The 16,543-nt window shown below is 41.0% G+C and overlaps 1 protein-coding gene across 1 annotated transcript; it reads left to right on the top strand.

The window, feature by feature from the left end:
- The first annotated feature begins 10,609 nt into the window (after window positions 1–10,609).
- Window positions 10,610–11,251, top strand: LOC110933332. The gene is made up of 2 exons (XM_022176562.1): window positions 10,610–10,953; window positions 11,014–11,251. Exons 1-2 carry the CDS (start codon window positions 10,610–10,612, stop codon window positions 11,249–11,251), a joined length of 582 nt encoding a protein of 193 aa, XP_022032254.1.
- The last annotated feature ends 5,292 nt before the right edge of the window (window positions 11,252–16,543 follow it).

Here is a 16,543-nt window from a genome sequence, read left to right as displayed (position 1 = left end):
CTGCATAGTCTATCCTTCAGGTACCGAAAAGCGGTTTCCTGGGAATCTCCCCAACGGTAGGTAACACCTTTCTGTGTCAGCATTGTAAGCGGCTATGCAATCTTTGAAAAGTCCTTAATGAATCGTCTGTAATACCCTGCCAAACCCAAGAATTGGCGTATTTCCATTGGTGTACGCGGTGCAGGCCAGTTCCTGATCGAATCTACCTTGGATGGATCGACATGAATCCCATCCCTGTTCACCACGTGGCCTAAGAAATGGACTTCACGAAGCCAGAAGTCACATTTTGAAAATTTGGCGTACAGTTGCTCCTTTCGAAGAAGTTCCAAGGTAAGTCGTAAGTGCTGCTCGTGTTCCTCCTGACTCTTGGAGTAGATCAGAATGTCGTCGATGAAAACAATGACGAACTTGTCTAGATAGGGTTTGCACACCCTGTTCAAAAGATCCATGAAAACTGCAGGCGCGTTCGTAAGCCCGAATGGCATGACTAGAAACTCGTAGTGACCGTAGCGGGTTCTGAAAGCTGTCTTGGAGACGTCCTCATCCCGGACTCTCAGCTGATGATACCCTGACCTTAGATCAATCTTGGAATAGTAACTCGACCCTTGCAACTGGTCGAATAAGTCGTCAATACAAGGAAGAGGATAGCGGTTCTTCACTGTGACCTTGTTCAATTCGCGGTAGTCTATGCACATTCTGAAAGTGCCATCCTTCTTTTTCATGAATAACACTGGAGCTCCCCAAGGCGAAGAGCTTGGACGTATGAAGCCCTTATCCAAGAGCTCTTGTAGTTGCTTTGAAAGTTCTTACAGTTCAGTTGGAGCTAAACGATACGGTGCGCGAGCTATAGGCGCTGCTCCTGGAGCTAGCTCGACTTGAAACTCAACCTGACGATGAGGCGGTAGACCAAGTAAATCCTCAGGAAACACTTGAGAAAATTCGCGTACAACTGGAATATCCTCTATTCTCTTCTCTTTCGTCGATGCATCAGTAACTAGTGCCAAAATGGCAGTGTGCCCCTTTCGTAAACATTTCTGAGCCTTCAAGAAAGAGATGATGCCAACCACAGCATCACTCTTGTCGCCCTGAACTTCGAGAGGTTCTTTACCCGAACGAGGAATACGAATGATCTTCTCCTTGCATAGGATCTCTGCTTGCTGCTTGGATAACCAATCCATGCCGACGACGATGTCAAAATTACCCAGAACTATAGGAATGAGGTCGATGGAGAAAGTCTGACCAGTGAGGATAAGATTACAACCCTGAACTATATGTGTTGCTTCTAGACTTTTAGCATTAGCTAATTCTACAACATGTTTGGTGTTTAGGGGAGTTGGGGTACGTTTTAACATTTAGCTAACTTTCAATGACACGTAACTTGTATCCGCACCCGAATCAAACAATGCAGTAACATAAAAGTCGTCAAGAAGAAACTTACCCATGACTACGTTGGGATCATTCATTGCGTCACTTCAACCCAGCACAAAAACACGACCCCGAGCTTCGTTGCCATTGTTGTTGTTGTTTCCCCCGTTGTTGTTGTTCCCATTTCCCTGGTTGTTGTTATTGTTGCGATTCTGGTTCTGGTTCAACTGGGGACAATCACGCTTGAAATGCCCTTCAGCCCCACACTGAAAACATCCCCTGTTGCCCCGCTGTTGCTGCTGCTGATGCTGATTCTGTGGAGCTGGTGGTGGGTGTTGCTGATTCTGATTCGCAGGTCGTGGACTCCTACAGTCTTTGGCCTCGTGACCCATCTTGAGACACCTTTGGCAACGACCCTTGTTGCACTGGCCGGTGTGATGCCTGTTACAGTTGTGACACTTGGGGTGAGATCCTTGATACCTTTTCTGCATGTGACCACTAGAAGATTGCTGACTAGGACTCTGGTAGTGATCGATCTTCTGCTGTTGAGCCTGAGACTGAACTGTTGCTGAACCTTTACTGGAATCCCCATCCCATTTTCTTTTGTTGTCACTGGGAGTAGTAGAAGTAGTGACAGCAGTAGTGGTAGCACTGATGCGTTTTGGCAGCTTGTTCTGTTCCACTGCCTGATCCGTGAGACGATGAGCAAGGCGTTGAATAGCCTGGATATTATCAAGATTAGCCGATGTCACATGGCTCTGGATCTCTGGCGCCAATCCCTTGAGGTACAACTCAATATGCTTAATTGGAGGTTCCACCATAGTTGGACACAGCACGGCCAGCTCGTTCGACCGTTTAGTATAAGCTTCGATCTCTGACCCAACCATTTTCAGATGGTACAACTCATCTTCTAGCTTGTGAATGTCTTCTCGTGTGCAGTATTCCCTTTTTATCAGTTCCTTGAAGTCATTCCAAGGGGTGGCGTTAGCAGCTGCCAACCCTTGGATCTGTACTTGCGCGTTCCACCAAGTTAACGCGATTCCTTCCAAAGTACCAGTGGCGTATTTGACCCTGCGAGCCTCAAGGCATTCACACATTTCGAATACTGACTCTAGCTTTTCAAACCAATGGAGGAGTCCCACTGCCCCCTCGGTGCCACTGAATGTGCTTGGACGACAGTCCATGAAGTTCTTGAAAGTACAAACAGGCTGATGAGCGTGTTGACCTCCTGCGTTTGCAGCTGCAAGTGCCGCAGCAACTTGTTCATTGATAAGAGCCGTCAACTGGGCTTGTGTCAAGTTAATTCGTCCGGCCATTGATCTTCACATCAAAGGCAACATAAGTGAGAAAGGTTCGCGAATAGTGCGATGACAGAAGAGTGTAAGCACATAGGTGTTCTCAAGCAATAACAAATAGTGAGCAATGAAATCTAAGCATACTACGAGCAAAGTTCTATGCAATTCTAGCATGTAGGCAATAAATATAAACCTTATTACCTAGGATGTTGAGTCTTGCACGTGGAGCGAAGCGTCATTGTGGATCGTTGAGAGCACTGTTCTGGTTATAGTATGGTTTTATTAAAAAACGTTTTCCCATATTAAAACCAAGTTCTCTATAACCAATGGCTCTGATACCAATCTGTCACACCCCCAGAATCCACCTGCGGAGTACCACCGCTTGGGAGCGTGACTGACCAGGATCAAGCCACCAATCATATTGAACATGTAATTAATATCAAGTATAATAAATGCAAACCAATCATTCAATACGAAAGGTGTTCAAAACATAATTATAGTATCAAGTGTAGCGGAAGCATAAGTATGAAAACCCAATGTATATCATAGTTCAAATGTTTAATTGTTTTAACATGGCATCCATGATCCATGCTCCACAAAGACCTGCTCCTCCTTGTGCAAGCTCCATGTATCTAACGACCTGCAAGGCATGCGGCAGAGAGTCAACAACTAGTTGAGCGAGTTCACAGAAAGTAAGTTCGTAGCAGTAATACGTATATTCATTTGGTGGGGGCTTCCCACGTATGTATGTACTAATAGTGGGGGTTTCCCGTGATTATATTTATTACTAATGGGGGCTTCCCATGTTTATCCTTACTAGACTATTGTAACCATGTGTTCTTCTTAATCCGAGAACAGGAATACGTACAAGGTCACGTAGGTTTTACGTGAGTGCTCTTCCCCGAGGACAGTGGTACACGTGGGGTTTACGTAGGTTTTACGTAAGTGTTCTTCCGACCCGGAAGACAGTAGTAGGCATGAGTTTACGTAGGTTTTACGTAAGTGTCCTCCCGACCCGGGAGACAGTGGTAGATACTAGTTTACGTAGGTTTTACGTAAGTGTTCTGACTAACCTGAGGACGATGGTATATAGTCTAGCAATAGTGTAAGTATGAGTAATTATCCAAATCAAATCTTTCCAACCCAATTCCCAACCCGGGAATCCCATGCCTTGGCTGTGTGAACTCACCTTGGTTTGCTCGTTATGCTAATATTATGTGCTCGAAAGTGATCAGTCAAATCCTATAGTTATGCACGTATTCTCAATCAGTTCAAATTCGTAAAGTTTCACATGCAATTAATACTATAGAGCGTGTTCGACAGTTGATATCATGCATCATGCGTCAGTTAATCACATTCATACAATCCACGTTTCACATAAAGGCTTTCTTCAATTTATTCGAACAATATTAACCATTAACATGTCTAACGGCGTTTAACAGGTTTAACGAGATTCCACACTTGACAAGATTTACGCGCTTAGCATAGAGAACATACGTAACAGAATCATCCAGAATTAATCAGAGTTACCATACACACATAGTATACTGACATGTTTAATGGGTACATAATTAACGGAGTTTCATGCATAACTTAACAGAATTAATAACTAACAGAGTTATTAATTAACAAGGTTATCAGTTGGGCCGAAATCACTTTAAACTCAAGCTATGCATAACCACCCTAAAAGTCAGACAATAAATATCATACAAGAAGAACTCGGACCCCTTAAATATATGTTATAAGGTTCGGACATCACTTCATGCATTAAAACTTGGACATAAAGAGAACAGGGCCACAAAGTCGGACAAGAGGAGGGGTGGGGGTTCTATGCTTGAAACTCGGACAGGTGGGGGGTGGGGATCTTCACAAAAGTCGGACATGGGGAGGGGCTGCCCCCTTCAAAAACTCGGACTCCCCAAGTCCAATTAAAAGTCGGACCCCACCCCCCCCCCCCCCTTGCAAGGGTTAAAAGTCGGACAGGGGAAGTGGGGGAGTTAAAACTCGGACCCCATGTCATCATGCGAAAACTCGGACAAGTGATCATATGTATAAAGAATTCGAACAACAACAACACAAAGTCGGACTCCTTTTGCCTATTATAAAACTTGGACCATTAACTTGAGTAAAGCTTGGACAACATGAATTATAAATAAAGGTCGGACTATCTCACTCTTTGGCAAAAGATCGGACAAGTAACATTATGAAACTCAGACTTCATGTCATAACAAAAGCTCGGACCTTATGTGAAATCAAAGGTCAGGCACCAAACGTGTAAACATTCAACTCAATACAACAGTTACGCATACGAATATGAAAACCCTAATTTCATTCATATAGACTGCAGAATCATAATCGATCAACTGATGCTTAACAACAAACAATCCTTTCATGAACAATCAATCGGGCATACAACTAATCCTATTCAATTCTCTATAATCAGAATCAATAAGCACAGAAACATCACATACACAAACTAGGGTTACAAGAATTACAAGAATCAAGTATTGAGAAAAATCAAACAATCAATAAACAATTTACCTTGAATTGATTCTAGTTAGAGAGGAATCAAGAGTGATGAATGTCTTATGCCAATGGTGATGGTGATGATGATTGCCAGAGAATCAGAGAATGAAAGTACGTGCTTTGTTTTGTGTAAATGATTAGTGAAAAAGGGATTAGGGTTAAGTATAATTTAATTTTCACTAATTACTCTATACACCCTGAATTATTATATTTTACACAAGCACACCATCTCACAACAATTTCACAGTTTCACCACCAAGTTCATATATTTGACAAGTCTTTCATAATTAACAAACAACCATGCACAATCACACAATACGATTCATTGCATCAAAACGTATACAATTCCATAGCAACTAATTGTGCAAATAAACAACTAAATAATAAATGAACGTGCAATAAATGCGAAATAGGAATCTTGGAAATTCGAGTTGTCACACTGATTTCCCGCGTTCGCTCGCCACCCAAAATTTGGGTGATTTCTCTAACCGGGATTATAGGTGTTGCTGTACGGGTTGTTCTGTGGCCTTACCTGATTACTCACGAAATCTACTTCTTCGTGGCCCTCATGTACAACTCCCTGAAAACATGCCCCAGGCTCGTGTGACACTCCGCACTGGTCACATCTAGAGCCAGCATGCGCAATCATCTGGGACCTGTCGAATCTCGATGTAAGAGCCGAGATTTGTGTAGTAATGGCTGTGTAGTCGTCTACAGCATGAACTCCTGAGCGAGATGATGATGATGATGATCGACCTCTATCTCCTTCCTGACGCGAGCTGGATTTCAACGCAGCTTTTTCTATAATATCATACGCTTCAGTCGGCGTCTTAGTTCCAAGATCGCCTCCCGCGTTCACGTCTAATCGCTCTTGCGTATTATAGCTGAGCCCCTGATAGAACGTCAAAACCAGCTGTCGCTTGGAGAAGCCATGATGTGGCACATCAATCAACAAATCCTTGAATCTCTCCCAAGCCGCATGCAATGACTCGCCCTCGTCCTGGCGAAAGGAAACAATCCGGTTCCGTAGCTTGTTCGTTTTCTCAGGTGGGAAATATTTCTACATAAACTGCTCCGCCAACTGATTCCAGGTCCTGATGGATCCGGCAGGAAGTGACATAAGCCAAGCTCTAGCTTTGTCACGTAATGAAAACGGAAACAACCTCAACCGAATCGCATCCTCCGAAACACCTGTAATCCTAAATGTCGAACAAATAGCAAGAAAAGCAGCGATATGCCTCCCGGGATCCTCATGCTCACGTCCGTCAAACTGTACTGAATTCTGCACCATGTTAATAATACTAGATCTAATTTCAAAAGTAGGTGCATCTATAGTGGGCTGAAGGATACTCGGCTCCAGGCCTGCCCTTCCGGGCTGATTTGTTTCATTCAACGGTCGGTGGTCGTCCGCCATGACGACTCTCTCCTCGTCCCCTGAGCTTTCGTCTTCAGAGATAATCACCGGCTCGTCGATTGCATTTGCAATGCGTTGTGCAATGACAAGTGACCTTTCGCGCAGCCTCTTACTTCTTCTAAGATTATGCGCTGTTCGTCAGTAGGCTCAGCAATAGCGGGCGCGGGAGTTGAGGACATCAACCTGCAAACGAAAAACTGACACAATGAATATTTTATTAATATAATAAAGCTGTTTTTTTTAGCTGAAGAGAAACAGAATATTTATAAAAATGGGCTGAAAAATTTATAAAAATCCGAAAATGGGCCGAAATTTTTATAAAAATTAAAGCAATGAAAATAATCGAATCGGCTAGTTTAAAAACGATTTTTAAGAGCCGAAAATTCAACGAATAAATGAATAAATAAATCCGGATTATAACAAATAAATAGAATAAAAATTTACAAGTGTACAAAAGAATCACGAAAATGAATAAATTGAATTAAAAGCAAGAAATATTAACAAATAAATCAACAAATAAATAATCACGAAAATATACACAAATATTAACAAGTATATACACCGATAACACAATGACTCGGGTCGTTCCTAAAACTCGCCATTCCCCGGCAACGGCGCCAAAAACTTGGTACGTGCGCGACTACACATATTTTTACAATGAAATTACACACGAATTGGTTTTAAATTTATAAAAGTGATTATTACTTTTACATCAAAACACACACGAAAGAGGCAAGTGTACCCCGTCATATATGTAGTAAAGTATCGGTAAGAACCAAGTATCGATCCACGAAAATGGGCGGAGAAATAATACTAGACCTTTGTCACTAAATTACCGGTAAAAACATAAGTTGTTTGGTTTTTTAATTAAAGTAGAATAAGCATAAATAAATATTTATAAAACAAAGTAGATTATATATAAATAGCCTTGCTTAATACACAACCAAAGCATGTCAACTAAGTCGGTTTTGGCACTAGAAGCATTTGGTCAATTTTCCATTTTGAGACAATTAGTATCCCTTTCGGGAATCCTAACATGACAATCATTCGGAAAGTTAAAATGATAAACACACTTTAACCACCTAAAATTGTTCTTTAACGAGCGATTGATTAATGTCTACAAAAATCTCCTAAAAATAAGTTAGTCATCCGTTAGGAGTTTTCTAACCTCACTTAATCAAGGAAAGCAACACCGATAAACACAATGCAACCACCGAGACAAGCATAAACTAGATTAAATCACAACCGAGTTCATTTTACAAATCTTACGCATAAATTCACCAAGATAGCAATTTTGGCCGAAACTACTAACTAAGCTAACAAATCATGGCAAGAATTCATAACAACACCATCTAACCCGTTAGAGTCCTTCCGTGAGGGCAAGCTCTCTTGATTAATAATAATTACATTTTATTAAACCACTAACCATTTCTAGTATCATGGTGCCCACATTTTAACCAAGTTAAACTAGTTAATCAAATTAAAAGTTTACTAATAAATGATTAATTAAGCTTCATTTTTCAACTATCTTAACTAACCAAGTACCAATCATCCAACACAATTACTTATAATCAAGAAATCAATATCAATAACAAGGTTGCAAACTAATCGTCAAAGATAATCATAGAAAATACTTCAAAATGTCATTACAAACAAAGATTAACACACTAATGGCTATAATCAAGCAAGGGATTGTTGTGTTTTTGCCCTAAGGCTACAATAATACATAAATATTAATCTAAATGCTTGAAACATTAACAAAATTCTAGAAAGATTAGAAATCCAAACCATAAACAAGCACAAGATTAAGAATCCGGATAGTAAACGAGCAAAACCGGGCAATGTGGCTTGAATCCGAGTGAAAGCAGAAGCCTTCGGAGCCTCAAAATCGCCTGCAGAGCTCTCCAAAATTCTAGAGTTCCAGAGCAGAATGTTTCTGCAAGTTTTTTATATCATTTTGAAATCGCACGGTCGTGCACTTTATGGCACGACCGTTCACGTTTTGCATTATTGGAGTTACTGTTCACCATACCGCATAACATCATCAGATCTTGACCGGTCTTCAGATCGGCACGGGGATGCAATAGGTTGCACGGGCGTGCGTCTCCGGGGTTGGGGTGGCACGAGCAGCTGCACTGGTAGTGCATATCCGGGCTGGTGATGGTCATCGCATCCGCACGGGGGTGCCACCATTCGCACGGGGGTGCATTCCCGAGATTTCGTTGCACTCCTGATCGCACTGGGTGTGCAACGCCGAGCTGACCTTGTTGTCGCATCCGCACGGGGTGCCACCAACCGCACGGGGGTGCAACTTGCCCAGATCAGATTTCTTCACAGAATCTTCGCAGCTTTGTCGTTTCACCCGAAAAATCATCGTTTTCATCATTTTCTTGTTTGGTATGCTGTTTTAGGCCTGTAAACAAAAGTGTAGATAATTAAGCATCTGATTGACGGTTTTACGGCCGAAAACGCATAAAATAGGGGTAAAACGGGGGACTAAAATATGTGTAAATTAACGAATATCAAATGTACTCCACGTCAGCACCCGCATGACGATCCTTTTGCTTCAGCAGCATTTTATACAGATCCTTGAGGCTGCACCGTTTGCTCCTTTCATTTCTTCACCGCTGGACGAGCCATACCGATGGTCCCTACCGTACACTATACTGATTTCGGACCCCTACCATCCCTCACATTATGGAGGCTACACGCGGAATGAGTTACACCTGTCACCTCAGCTACAATTTGAGGATATGAGTCGCAGAGTTTGGAGCTTGAGCTGACACCACGTCCTCCATCCTGTCTATGGCAGTATACTTTGATCCTCCACATTTATCGCCGTCTCCTTTTGCACTCTCACCTATTGCTACTACACCTTTCCCAGGTTATGATGCTCGTTTCTTTACGGTCGAGCATCAGATCAGTTAATTACCTTGACGTGTGTACAAGCTCAAGGAGGAGCTCGCACATGTTAGCAGTTGCTTTTCTTCCCTCCTCCACCTCAGACACCAGTATAGTTGGCTTTTGGTTTTAAGCAGATTGCATTACTTACGGATAAAAACACTACTAATGAGTCGAGATTGTAGAGACTTTTGAAGACCACTTTTGACCACGTGATTTTGATACACTGATAGACTTATTGGACAAGGGTAGGGTGACCCTGTGTCCCTTGTGATGTGATACACTTTGTAAACAATGTGATTGTGGTCGGTAAATAATGAAAGCTCAGTCGCCATGTCCTCACTAAGCACATTGTTGATCTGTATGTGTGTGCTATAAGTATGATGCCACATGCTTGCTTGTTATGTTCTCATTAAATATGTTCCTATCTACAAGTTTGTGCTATAATTGTGATGTTATATGATTGCTTGCTAAAACTACTGCGTATATACATGTATGTAATACACCTCCTAGGTCTTAATTAAGTGCTTATGTGCCCGTATCCTTAATAAGACCTGACCTATCTGATCTTCTTCTTAGAAGATGTCACTTCAAAGGCAGAATTACAAGGGCGCATCTCACAGGCCATCGCACAGCACGAGGCCCTTCGCTCCGAGCGCAGCGGGGGTAACTCAGGAAATAACCCACCCAACGGTAATGCTTAGTCACTTAAGACACATTACAAAAACGTTTGGACATTTCCAAGAGTGCTTTGCTAATGCCCTATGTGAATGATGTTGCTTATGCCGCAGGCTGCACCTACAAGCAGATCTTGAGCTGCAAGCCCTGAGATTTCGACGGCACTGGGGGTACCATAGCTTCTGTGCGTTGGGTTGAGAAGACGGATTCTATTTTGAGTTTGAGCAAATGTACTCCAGGGCAACAAGTCATGTACATATCTGGACTATTTCTAGATGGGGCTCTGTCGTGGTGGAACCTTCAGGTTCGGACGTTGGGAAAGACTACTGCGTATGCTTTGACGTGGGATGAACTGAAAGAGCTGATGCGTAAGAGATATTGCTCGAGGGCAGAAGTCCAGAAGTTGGAGACGGAACTTTGGAACTTGAAAATGGAAGGTTCAAAGATAGTTGAGTATGTGCAGAGATTTCACGATTTATCACAAGTTGCTTCGCATCTGGTGGAACCAGAGTTTAAGAGGATCGAACGCTTCATCGGGGGATTGGCACCCCAGATTCTAAGCCTGGTGACAACATCTAAGCCTTCAACGATCACCGATGCTATTGACTTAAGTATGGCGCTCACTGAAGAAGCGGTTAGACTAGGAAAATTTTCCACTACGGAAGAGAAAAAGGAGATTCATGTAGAGCTATCTGGAGATAACAAGAGAAAGTTCGCAAACTTCAAGAAGGGTACTCGGGTGAATAGCAAGAACAGGGCCAAAAAGGGAAAAGAGTACATGGGTATCCTTCCTAAGTGTGACAATTGTCGACGTTAGCATATCGGGCGATGCAGATATGGAAAATATGAAAACTGTGGCAAAGTGGGGCATGTCAAGGAAACTTGTAGGCAAGGTACTGAACGTGGAAATGGAGGCCAAGATGGTAGCAAGAATCTCGAAGGAAACAACGACAATAACGATTATCAAGGCAGGAAGGGTGACAAACGAAAGCGTGCTCAAGGTTGTTTTAACTGTGGAAGCAAAAAGCATTTCAGAAGATACTGCCCTAAAAACAATCAGGCACAAGGGTGAAAGCTCAATAGCGTAGCTAGGGAAACACGCCAGGATCCAAACGCGGTTATCGGTACGTCCCATATTAGTCAACGTTATGCATCTGTGCTGCTTGATACTGTTGCCAATCTTTAGCTTCGCATCTCTAGAGTTTAAGAGTATACTTGGTTTAGTAGCAAGCAAATTAGATAACCTGTACACGATAGAACTAGTTAAGGGGGAAGCTTCGACGTGGTAATTGGGATGGATTGGTTTTCAAGCAATCGAGCGGAGATTGTTATCCGCATGCCGATGGCGGACGAAGAAACGATCGTGATTCATGAAGTAGGATACGCCCCTACGGATTATCAGTTGTTTAAGGCACGGAGGTTTTTGCGTAAAGGATGCAACGCCTTCTTGGCTCATGTCGTGGACAAAGAAGCCAAAGAATCTAAGCTCGAAGATATCCCTGTGATAAGGGAACATCCTGAAGTCTTCCTCGAAAACTTTCCAAGACTACCGCCCCAACGACAAGTCGAATTCCATATTAACTTTGTTCTAGGCGCCGCGCCTGTAGCCAAGGTACCCTATCGACTTGCACTTCCTGAGATACAAGGTTTGTCAACGCAACTTCAGAAGTTGCCGGTTTGGGGATTTATAAGACAATCTTTTTGCCCTAAGGAGTTTCAGTACTATTCGTCAAGGAGAGGGACGATGATTCTCAAATGAGCATCAACTACCAGAAGCCGAACAAGCTAACCAACAAGAGTTGGTAACTCTTGCTAAGGATTAATGAATTATTTATTTAACTAACTTTAAGGATTCCACTACTATTCTAAGATTGATCGTTGATCGAGTATCATTAGCTGTGAATTCAGGAAGAAGGTACACTAAAGTATAGTGAACTGACAACTTTTTTTGAACCAACACGAATATTGTGTGTTTTCTACTCGGTGCAAGAAACAGTTATACACAGAGTGCAAAACTTTGAGAACCTAGAAAACCTGTACTTAGGACCTTTGGGAACTGAGGTCAAACCTCATTAAAGGTTATCACATGGAAACTACGTCTATTAACTAGAGTAAACCCCATATTTCTGACATATGCACTATTTCAGTTAACCAAACAGATAAAGCACTCAAATTTCTATTGAAATTTCCACTTTTGCTTCTAACAAGTAGAATTTTGCATCTCAACTTCTCCTAATGATGGTTGCATCATAACAGTTTTCTTCATTAAAGCAAATGCTTCTTTGCCCTGATACTTGATCATTTCTTCACTTTAGTAGATACTCATTATTTCATTTCTTGGAAATTCATATGTTATGCATGAACCGTTTGTTATGCATACGGTTTCGTTTCGAATAAGCTCTTCATCAAGGCTAAATGATATTTTGCTAAATCTAATTATTGATTTGTGATTCGAATAGCCTACATTATTGTAATTGTTGGCTCCTTTGCTATCTTGTCAACACACTTTCTTGAAACTTCTTTACATTTAAGTTACATTCATGGTTTATCTTTGTGACCATGCCGAGATTCCTTTGTCGATACCTACGTTTATTGTCATGTTATGTTGAGACCAAGTTCAATTGCCTAAACTTGTCCATTTCGCATATTCAATTCAAGACGCCATATGATGTGTTGAGGGCATCATATTCAAATTTACATTTGCAAAGGTTCTTTTGTTTCGAGTCGTAGTAGATTTGTTTGGTCTACGACTCCACTAAATTGTTTGTTGGTTTCGACACCTTGTGGTGTCACACCCCGAACATGTTAAAACAACAAACCGTGGCGGAAACGTCGGGGAGTGTTGCAACAGAATTATAATTTCACAACCATGGTAACCAAATGTTTTGTTTTATTGAATTATTATGTAATGTACATTGTCTTTAAATCAAAACAAACAAACTACATATTGTTTATAACTGTTTTTAAATCACTAAGGCCTTGTCCAGGTCCTATGTGACACAAGCTTCCTAGCAAGCAACATCAAGCAATACCACCTGAAACATATGTAAAAAGTAAAGTCAGCAAAGAAATGCTGGCGAGTACATAGGTTTTGTGGGAGTATCGGATTCATGGCTTGTTTATATGTTGTAGTACCTCGTTAGACTACAAGAGTCAAAATACAAACCTCGTTTTGAAAAGTGTATTGCAACATAGTTTAACCAACTCAAATCAAGATGGTTATAGTATAAGAAATCTCGTAGCCATGACTCCTAACCCAAAAATATTCGTTTTAGAATAAAAACTTGTAAACATCTCGTGAAAACTCGTTAGTAAAACTCGTATGGGTTATATTGTTTCAAAAACCTTGTTGTGTGACATTGTTTCAAAATAGCTTCACCAGTGAACTAAATAATGACACGCAATGTATTATGATAGAAGCACTTATATATAAGATGTACCAGCGGCGTATCTACCATGATTCTATCATACTACACTCATCCCATTATCTAATCACTACCCAAAACTCATCGTTTATCCAAATCGTTTATCTCGTTGAAGTTGTCTCAAATCGTTTGACTCGTCTCAAAATCGTATTCGTTTTAATAGTGAAACTACTTTTGGTCGTCTTGCTAACAACATTCAAACCTTTGTGACTCGTCTAACTCGTTTCTCGCATTAACAAACCACCAAAGGGTAAGTTAACAATAACAGATTCGGTCGTTACCTACATAACCCCCACACATAACCATGGGTGTAGTCTGGTAACGGGATTTGTCAGATCCTATGGTACCATAACCTAATACTGGTCGGCTTGATCAGAGCTAATGAATGTTATTCGTTATGTAATTACAACCAACAAGTCTTTGTTCACCTTATTGAAATCATTATTAGTTTAGTATAAACCATCGTTTTCGAAATTATCGGTTAAACCTTGAAATTCGTTTTGTACATATGAATCACCCCAAAACAACTGAAAACAGTAAAATAGGGGAACTATGTACTCACTTGGGATTGCTAATTAGTCTTGAGAATAAGACCAATTTAAGCTCCAAGTATCACGGAATCAACCGGCACCTAGTATAGGTAACTATGTTAATAAATCGGCTCCTAAATCGGGAGATAGGATAGAATGAGGTTCTATAAATCAAATGAGTAATTGAACTCATATGGTATGATTTAATAGGCCCTACATTCTGATTGGAAAGCCTACCTAAGTGCTTTTGACCCGTTTCGACACATTATGGTAACATAAGCTACTATAAGGCGTCGTTAGCGTAAAACTATGTTCGGATGGTTAACTATGTGCTATGTCAAGTCTTACATGCCCAATAATCCCTAAACATGTTACTAAATCAGATTACATGTCAAAAATATGTTCACATAATCAAAATACGGATTTTAGCTTCAAAAGGGCATTTTGGTCATTTACTATGGGCATACAAGCTAACTAGCAAATGACTAACCAATCCTATGTGATTATAAGGTTATAACCTCAGTGGTTATTCCCTATGCAACTATGATCACTAACTAAGCTTAGTCGGATCCTAAAGATCGACCAAACAGGTCGGGTTCGGAAGTGTAAGCGGTTGTTTAGACCGCTTACCTTACGACCCTAAACAAGCACAAACTAATAGTGTCGAGTTAAACATGTCAAAACATGTTTAACCTACTGATTTGGTATCAAAACAAAGTGTTTTGATACCCTAAAGTAGTTCCGAGGCAAAATGCGTGCTAAAACGCATTTTGACCGAAACTTTGACTCGACACTACCACTAGCTAACGTGGTAATCAGCGGCTATAATCACGAAGGATTATAATTATCGTGATTACAATCACGTCTCAAAGTTCAGTTGAACTTTGCTTTGACCAATTGATGGTCAAAACCGAAAGTCAAACTGTTGGCCAAACCGTTTGACTTTCTGCACTACATAAGGAAAAAGCAAATAAAAGAATGAAAGAAGGCTCACAATAGTCCTTGCTATCTTTTCTACAAAGAAGACAAGTCCCAAATTACTTGAGAATGCTCCCAAAGCAGATGTGAAGGAGAGAAAGAAGGAATGAGCAAGGAATGAAGTGAATTGGATGGCTATTTATAGTTGTTGTGAAGTAACAAGATCATCACAAGTGGTTTGTTTAGCCATTAAGCAAGAAATCATGGCCATCCATTTGTTACAAGCTGATTAGAAGCCTTGGTGAACACTTAAACTTGCTCAACATTCCAAAAAAATGCCTAAACAGCCCCTGAAGTTGCAACAGATTGCTGAAATTCAACTTTCTGGAACTAGGCATGCTGACGCGGCCCGCGTAGATAAGGGAGAGGGCTTACGCGGCCCGCCTGGGCTCCCCAGATCAGCAACAGTTTGAAAAATGGCAGTTTAGGTCCCTGCATGCATTCGAGTCCATTTCAGGCCTTTTTGACCCCCGTTAAGCCATTTTCAAGGCTCTACAAGGTCAATATAGTTTAGAGGACTCAAAATATGCTTGGAACATTCTTGGATGTCGGCTCGTTTGGTCGTACGGTCGCGTTGTTCGTTAAATTACGACGAAACTCAAACGGACGTGAAAACGAACCAAATTAAGCGACGAATGGAATTTTTGCATGCCGATCACTAAAATAAAATTATTTTAGTGTGTACAAAATTTTGGATGTCCAGATGTGTCCAGAACGTAAGATATGCGCGAAAACGCAAACTTACGCCGTTTTTGAGACTTTTAGTCCCTGTAAGATCATGTAAGCATGTTTTCGCACACTGAACCTATCAAAGCTTATTTCTAAGCCATGTTTAGGTTATATATGGTATGTTTAACTTATGATCAAGTTCTGGACTGTACGTTGCCTTACGAAACGGCAGACTTTCGCAGTTTGTCAAAATTAGTCCCTGTAAGCGAATAAACTTGATTTCGACACACCAAACCTTCCAAAACTTATTTCTAAGTTATGTAAAGGTTATTTATGGTATGTTAAGCTTATTTCACTATCCCGGAGTGTTTGTCGCGTTAAACTGACTGCGTTTACACACCAGTTTGCGTATAACTTTCTAGAAAGCGATTTAGAGCTTGAAATCGAACGAGAATTGATATGTGCAAACGATACACATATTTATACAAATTCCAAGTATGAAATACAATATTTCATTGATTTGGTATTTGTTCGATGGTCTTGGAGGCACAGATGTCACAGTCTCCCCTACTTCAGGAAATTTCATCCCGAAACTTAATCAGAGGAAACTTGTGAGAGCTCGTAACATGAAGTCGAAAAGATAAGACAATACTGGTTGGGTTCTGAACTTCTAGTAACTTTAATAACATTATGCTTGCAATGTAAGAGGGACACTTATATACAAGTATATGAAGTGCCATTGGTGCGTCCACCGTACCTCCA

This window comes from Helianthus annuus, chromosome 4 (assembly GCF_002127325.2).
Source record: "Helianthus annuus cultivar XRQ/B chromosome 4, HanXRQr2.0-SUNRISE, whole genome shotgun sequence".
NCBI classification, from domain to species: Eukaryota; Viridiplantae; Streptophyta; class Magnoliopsida; order Asterales; family Asteraceae; genus Helianthus; species Helianthus annuus.
Note: the sequence above shows the minus strand (reverse complement) of the source record. Positions and strands in the feature narration are given on the sequence as shown.